Source organism: Bubalus bubalis, chromosome 16 (genome assembly GCF_019923935.1).
Source record: "Bubalus bubalis isolate 160015118507 breed Murrah chromosome 16, NDDB_SH_1, whole genome shotgun sequence".
In the NCBI taxonomy this organism is placed as follows: Eukaryota; Metazoa; Chordata; class Mammalia; order Artiodactyla; family Bovidae; genus Bubalus; species Bubalus bubalis.
The window spans coordinates 84,940,895-84,949,522 of NC_059172.1; the positions used below are offsets into that span (position 1 = coordinate 84,940,895).

Consider the following 8,628-nt stretch of genomic DNA (forward strand, 5'->3'; position numbering starts at 1 on the left):
GCAGCTATGATCATTTCTGTGAAATTTTAAATTAATTTTTTATCAGATTCCACTATAGAATCTTAACACAGTATGATGACATCTATAAGAGATTGAAGTTATGCAATTCTCTTGGTGTTTAAGATCTATAAACTATTCCACTAGGATAAGGATTAGTTCATATAGCGGTTTCAGGAATAAGTAGTTTAAGTAACCCAAAGAAAATTATTTTTTAGTTGTAATCACTGATATTGAAAATATTCTTTGATTCTCTCTAAAAAAAAAAAAAAAAAAAGAATATCATATCCTACACAATCTCTTCCAACTAAGGTCACATTTTTACTCCAAAGTTTCCTCATGGCATTTTTCATTTCTGCATTTCTCAGGTTGTAGATTAAAGGGTTCAACATGGGAGTTATGAAAGTTAAAACCACAGTCATGGATTTATCAATGGGTAGGATCGAATTAGGCCTGGCATACAGGAAAATACAGGGAACAAAGAATAAAATGACCACCATCATATGGGATACACAGGTGTAGAAGGCTTTGTGATTTCCTTCCAAACCATGAGTCTTCAGGGAGTGTAATATGACCCCATAGGACACTAAGAGGATGAAGAAGACAACAGTGCAAATTGCCCCTCCATTAGCTATCATGAAGCATCCAATGAGGTGGGTATCAGTGCAAGCAAGTTTCAGTAAAGGGTACATGTCACAGACAAAGTTGTCAATCACATTGGGACCACAGAAAGGGAGATGATAAATAAAGAGCAATTGAACCAGGGAGTGCAGAAAGCCTCCAGTCCAGGCCACCAGCAGCATGAGGACACATACCCTCCGATTCATGATGATCAAATAATGAAGAGGTTTGCAGATGGCTACATATTGGTCATAGGCCATCACCACCAGAAGAATGACTTCAGCACCAGCAAATAAATGATCTATAAAGACTTAAGTCATACAATACTGGAAGGAAATAGTCTTTTTCTCATGAAGCAAGTCAGTGTTTATTTTGGGAGCAATGATAGTAGAATAGACAGGATCTATAAATGATAAATAAGCCAGGAAAAAATACATGGGGGAACCAAGTGACCTGCTGGCTGCAATGGTCACCATGATAAGCAGATTGCCCAATACTGTTGCAATGTAGATGAGTAAGAATAGGACAAATAGAACTTTTTGCATTTCAGGATTTTGTGTGAGCCCCAGGAGAACAAGCTTTGTCACATTGTTCCTATTTTCCATGTGTCCTTCTGAAGCTGTGAATCGAGTGTCAGAGGCTGCAAACAAATGGCCAGTAATGACTTTCAGAGGATTGCAAGCTTTGTGTCAAATACATAATGATTACTAAACAGTGTTGGCTCCATGAGATCTCACACATAGAAATTATAGAATATCAGAATTGGACTCTTTTCCCACAAGTACTTCATTCATTTTATCAAATTCTTTGCTTCAATTATCTTGGTGAGACTTCAGTATTCTAACTGGGAAGTATATATGAGTGGGTGTGAGTTGATGTACCAAATGACAAGCAAGTTGCTTTCTCTAAATACCTCTCACAAACACCAAATGTTTTTAACTTTATATATTGTTTCTTTCCTTTTCTTTAATTTTTTTTTTGAGAGCAATTTTGGCATTCTGAAATATATCATGAAAACAATCTCATCCCTAATAGCTTTATTTACATATTTACATAAAGTAATACCTAGGCATGGGGCATAAAATTGTAAACTGATGCTTAAATAGCATCCTTTCTGAGATGCTATTAGCGCCAAAATCAGTCCTCTGCAGGGAAAGAACGAGGGACATCATAAGTGCTCAATAAATGTTGATAAGATTCCACTTAATTACAATGAATTTCAAAACACATAAGAAAGCACCTGAGAACATAAATGTATGAACTTCTTCCCATCCAAGAAAATACAGCAAAAGTAATGTTTTGTTTGTAAATAAACACACATACACACACACACACACACACACACATAACATGCATACTCAGTCATTAGTTCTGTCTGACTCTTTGTGACTCCATGGACTGTAGCATGCCAAACTCCTCTGTTCATGGGATTCCTCGGGCAAAATTACTAGAGTGGTTGCCATTTCCTCCTCCAGGGGATCTTCCAGACCCAGGAATCAAACCCATGTCTCCTATTTCTCTTGAATTGGCAAGTGGATATTTTACCACTCAGCCACCTAGGAAGCTCTCCCCGCTCTGCCCCGGCCCTGCCAAAGACACGCTAAATAGATATTTATTATAGTCTAGGTTATTGGAGGAAAACAATAGACAATACAAATCTATGTCAATAAGTACTACATAGACATGTTTCTTGATTTATGAAACTGTTTAGATTTGATTATTGCTAGCCATAGCTCAATTCAGAATGCCAAAATAAAAATTTCAGGCAGAATCTTCGTATAGTAGAAAGAATTCCATGCCAAAAATCTAGAGCTATTATTTGATTTTGCTCAGGCATCTTAGGAAAACTCATACTTTTCTTGGAAAGATGATAATATTTCCAGATACTGTGAGTTTTTGAATTTTTGTCATTGAAGCCTTTATCCTAAATGACATACTAACACTTTGGCTGGTAGATCATCTTTATATTAACCAGGGGTAATTAGTGTGTATTGAAGATTATTTAACTATTACAGTAATCAATAAATTAAACTCATTATTTGGTTCATATTGTAAGTTCTTGGTTTTTTGAGTCTATGTGGAAAACAGGACAATCCTTCCCACTTGAGGAAAATAGATCCATGGCCAGTTTTACATGTAATGTGGGTAACTTCATTTTGGCAAAATTATTTTAAATGTGCTCCATCTCAGTGTCTAATTTACAGAGTGTCATTTGTGAAAGGTAGAAGATTGTTCTCTTCTATGTGCATTTGGCAATTCAATTTATGCTCAGATATCAGAGGGAAAATAAAAGTGAGAAAGAAGGAAGAGAGAAAATAAGAGATGACTGAGAAAAGGTAGATACAAAACAGCAAAGACTAAAAATTAAATAAAATATGCTTTGAAATCAGTCAACAGTTTGGGTTGAGGGTACTGAATGAATAGGGAGTGGAGGATTTCCTGAGCTGTCCAGCTAGAGATGGATTGGAGGGTAACTCAGAATCAGCATCAGGATTTGCCTCTCAGAATCTTTATATTTCTAGATCAAATAAAGAAAAGAAAATTCTGAACATATGTGAATTGAAGAAACCAGTTGCCTCAGAGTTCCATCTTCAAGGTTCTGGCTGTTCATTGTATACATACATAGTTAAATATCTCCACTCACAATGACATAGCCACATATTCATTTGTAATGGAAAATAAATACTCGTGGTTCTTAGAAGTTGTTCTGTGTTCAAGAGATAACTTCTGGTAAGTGAGTCTAACCCTTTGACCTGCTGAGCATTTAAAACATTTATGTGTTTATAGCTGGTTTTATGCTTTTATCTGTTGAGTTTGTTGGGACAATAAACATGTCTTAATAACTGTTTCTCTGGAATCTGAATGTGCCTCATATATTTTAAGTGATCAAGAAATAGTTCACTATTAAAATATTCTTATGAACACATTTGTTCCTCTAAATGGTTTAAACCATTAATTTGACAAGACAAGATACAAAATCCTATACTTTATTGATATTATATTTTATTAAAATAAATATATCTACTTCAAACACTTGGGATATTCTTCAAACTTCTTAATATAATCAATTGGAACAAATAAATCTTTAAAGAATTCTCAGAACATGTATATCCATGATAACTATCCCACAATGATAAATGAAATAAGATAAATTAAGTAGGTATACACAATGACACCCACTCCAGTACTCTTGCCTAAAAAATCCCATGGACGGAGGAGCCTGGTGGGCTGCAGTCCATGGGGTCGCTAAGAGTCGGACACGACTGAATGACTTCACTTTCACTTTTCACTTTCCTGCATTGGAGAAGGAAATGGCAACCTACTCCAGTGTTCTTGCCTGGAGAATCCCAGGGATGGGAGAGCCTGGTGGGCTACCGTCTATGGGGTCGCACAGAGTCGGACACGACTGAAGCGACTTAGCAGCAGCAGCAGCACACAATGACAAATTCAACAACATAGGAGGAAAAACAAAACATCTACATGGATATGCAAAGTGTAAAATACTGAAAAACATTTTCATTCAGCAACATATTAGAAATTATAGACTGAAATTTCAGTTTCTGAAAATTTGGGTACATATTCTTTTGAAAAATGTGATTGCAATGCATGCCTAAATATGTTTCTCTTTAACTGTCTATATAGTAAAACCTGGGGCTTCCCTTGTAGCTCAGTCAGTATCTGCCTGCAATGCACGAGGCCTGGGTTTGATCCCTGGGTCGGGAAAATCCCCTGGAGAAGGGAATGGCAACCCACTCCAGTGTCCTTGCCTGGGAAATCCCATGGACAGAGGAGCCTGGTGGGCTGCCGTCCACAGGGTCACAAAGGGTTGGGCGCAACTGAGAGACTAACACTGCCGCTGTCGCTGTCATAGTAAAACCTGCTTCCCATGTGAGCTATAGTGACCATTAAAATGATGCAGCAAAAGTTTTGAGGTCCTAAAAAATGCCTAACCAGTTCATTAGGTTAAAAAGAGATAAATTTTAAAGAAATATCACATTTTCCAAATCAGTTTCTTTATAACAAAAGTGTTACTTCTAAACCCTGAATATGGTTGTATAGACTTTGGAAACAAATACACACACACACACACACACACACAATAAAACTATCAGAGATGTCATATTGCCTAACTTATATATAATTATATAACTTTTGTTTTGTTTTATAAATATAAAATTTGTTTTATAAATATTGTGACCCTAAATGTCTGCAGTGTACTTTTTGAGAGTGCAGGTTCTAAACTCTGGTTTGGAATTTGAGCCTCAAAATCTGTACTTACAAACTTTGTGACCTGGGTAAATCATTCAACATAATCCCTGTAATGAAACATAATAGAATCTAACACACTAGGGTTTAAAGAGAATAATGTAAATGAAGACCTTCAAAATTGTCAAAAATTGTCTAGTAAATAATAGGCGTGAAATAAGTTCAAAATATGTTGTATTATTCTTTTGTTTCCCCAGTCAACTTTAGTGCCACATCTCTATAATTAGTTTTACTTGAGTTTTCTCAAAATCTACTCTTTTGTATAACTATCCAAAGATGCTTTCAAGAGGGATGGAGAGATTGACTGGGTCATTATCACATGCAGTTTTGGAAGATGTCCAGTTTTACTACTCAGATGATTGTGTGGAAATTCTCTTTTATGTCTTTCTCTATATCTCACTCTCCTCTTTGAAATGTATCAATAAATTTAAATTTAATTTGAGGGATCTTTCCATAAATTATGAGGTCAACTGACTGCATAATGCTATGTGTCTTGTTTCATTCACAATATTCATAAGACCCTAAAAATGAGAAAATATCCAGTTAATTAACCCCCTGAAGATAGATGCTGACATTTTCTCTAAGACTTTAATATACCTTGTATAGAACACAATTCATGGATTGTATTTCCACAGACACTAAAATTCACTCTCCAGCTAGGTATAAGTACACATTAATGAGTCTAACAAGTAATTAAAGGTCTTTGAATGTAAGTTTTTACATTTGAAGTTTTGAGTTCCCTTTTGTAATAAGAGGCTATTGATTTACATATCAAAAGGTTATTTGGGGCTTATACACGAAGGAATAGGAAACAGACTTTAACATTTATACACCAGTGTTGATAGAAGCATTTTTTCACAATTGCCAAAAGGTGATGACAACTCTAATGGCCATAAATTAGTGAATGTGCAAACAAATTATGGTATATACAGACAGTGGAATCATACAGCTTTAAATGGGAAGGAAATGCTAATACATGCTATCAGATGAATCTTGAAGAAATTAACAGTAACAGATGAAGAAATTAAAGTAGCAGATGAGGGATGGAATGGGGAGGGAGGAGGGAGGAGGGTTCAGGATGGGGAACACATGTATACCTGTGGCGGATTCATTTTGATATTTGGCAAAACTAATACAGTTATGTAAAGTTTAAAAATAAAATAAAATTTAAAAAAAAAAGAAAAAAAAAACACACACAAAAAATAAAACAAACATCCATAATAAAAAAAAAGAAAAAAAAATAAAGTAGCAGATGAATCTTGAAGAAATTATGCTAAGCACGATAAGCCAGACACAGAAACACTTATATTTTATGAGCTCCCCTTTATGAGGTACCTAGAATAGTCAAATTCAATGAGATGGAAAGTATACAGTACAACAGGGACTGGAGGGATGAGGAGACAGGGAATTACTTTTTTACACATAGAGTTTCAGTTTGAGATGATGAAAAAAATTCTGTTAGATGGAGAGTGTTCTTGTATATTTTACCACAACTAAAAAAAAAAATTATGAAAAGGAGTTTAATATCTACACAAAACAAGAACATTAAAAATACCGTGTACAAGGTAGCAATTTGTAAAGAACTATCATAATCTTTGGGTTGCCCTCAGAGCTCAGAACCTGCAATACAGGAGACCCTGATTTGATTCCTGGGTTGGGAAGATCTGCTGGAGAAGGAATAGGCTACCCACGCCAGTGTTCTTGGGTTTCCTTTGTGTCTCAGCTGGTAAAGAATCTGCCTGCAATGTGGGAGACCTGGGTTCAATCCCTCGGTTGGCAAGATCCCCTGGAGAAGGGAAAGGCTATCAAAATCTTTACTATCATTATCTTCAATATATGAAGATGCAAAATAAATAAATGTTTGATTTTCTAAATTATATGAAATATTAAAAAAAATATTGTGCAGACCATATGCATGCCCTGTTATATTTTGTTATGTTAAATTTAGACTCTATTTCAGTTTGAATTTAAACAATCTTAATACAAAATATTGGCAAACATTATCATCATTGGACTTATTCCATTAGTATTTTGTAAAATGGAGTAATGTACATACTATATTATTCCTGGAATTTTGGCATAAAATACTTAAAGTCAAATGATAAATGAAACAGCTCCTTAAGAAAAATACATGATTTAGTTCAGTTCAGTTCAGTCACGCAGTCGTGTCCGACTCTTTGTGACCCCATGAATCGCAGCATGCCAGGCCTCCCTGTCCATCACCAACTCGCGGAGTTCACCCAAACTGATATCCATAGAGTCGGTGATGCCATCAAGTCATCTTATCCTCTGTCATCCCCATCTTCTGCCCCCAATTCCTCCCAGCATCAGAGTCTTTTCCAATGAGTCAACCCTTCGCATGAGGTGGCCAGAGTATTGGAGCTTCAGCTTTAACATCAGTCCTTCCAAAGAACACTCAGGACTAATCGCCTTTAGAATGGACTGGATGGATCTCCTTGCAGTCCAAGGGACTGTCAAGGGTCTTGTCCAACACCACAGTTCAAAAGCATCAATTCTTCAGCGTTCAGCTTTCTTCACAGTCCAACTTTCACATCCATACATGACCACTGGAAAAACCATAGCCTTGACTAGACGGATCTTCAGTTCAGTTTAGTTCAGTCACTCAGTAGTGTCCAACTCTTTGCGACCCTATGAATCACAGCACGCCAGGCCTCCCTGTCCATCATCAACTCCCGGAGTTCACTCAGACTTACGTCCATAGAGTCAGAGATGCCATCCAGCCATCTCATCCTCTGTGGTCCTCTTCTCCTCCTGCCCCCAATACCTCCCAGCATCAGAGTCTTTTCCAATGAGTCAACTCTGCACAGGAGGTGGCCAAAGTACTGGAGTTTCAGCTTTAGCATCATTCTTTCCAAAGAAATCCCAGGGCTGATCTCCTTCAGAATGGACTGGTTGTATCTCCTTGCAGTCCGAGGGACTCTCAAGAGTCTTCTCCAACACCATAGTTCAAAAGCATCAATTCTTTGGTGCCCAGCCTTCTTCACAGTCCAACTCTCACAACCATACAAGATCACTGGAAAAACCATAGCCTTGACTACATGGACTTTTGTTGGAAAAGTAATGTCTCTGCTTTTCAATACGCTATCTAGATTGGTCATAATTTTTCTTCCAAGGAGTAAACGTCTTTTAATTTCATGGCTGCAGTCACCACCTGTAGTGATTTTGGAGACCAAAATAAAAAAAAATAAAGTCTGACACTGTTTGCCCATCGATTTCCCATGAAGTGATGTGACCAGATGCCATGATCTTAGTTTTCTGAAAGTCGAGCTTTAAGCCAACTTTTTGACTCTCCTCTTTCACTTTCATCAAGAGGCTTTTTAGTTTCTCTTCACTTTCTGCCATAAGGGTGGTGTCATCTGCATATCTGAGGTTATTGATATTTCTCCCGGCAATCTTGATTCCAGCTTGTGATTCTTCCAGTCCAGCATTTCGCATGATGTACTCTGCATATAAGTTAAATAAGCAGGGTGACAATATACAGCCTTGACGTACTCCTTTTCCTATTTTAAACCAGTCTGTTGTTCCACGTCCAGTTCTGAATGTTGCTTCATGACCTGCATACAAATTTCTCGAGGCAGGTCAGGTGGTCTGGTATTCCCATATCTTTCAGAATTTTCCACAGTTTATTGTGATCCACACAGTCAAATGCTTTGGCATAGTCAATAAAGCAGAAACAGATGTTTTTCTGGAACTCTCTTGCTTTTTCTATGATCCACCAGATGT

General features: G+C 36.9%; 1 protein-coding gene across 1 annotated transcript; it reads right to left on the reverse strand.

Annotated features, from left to right (window-relative positions):
• Window positions 1–221: 221 nt before the first annotated feature.
• Window positions 222–1,223, reverse strand: LOC102395243 (olfactory receptor 4A15-like). Its single transcript, XM_025265752.3, is given in 1 exon segment — window positions 222–1,223. A coding segment is annotated over 1 exon segment (1,002 nt).
• Between the last annotated feature and the right edge of the window lie 7,405 nt (window positions 1,224–8,628).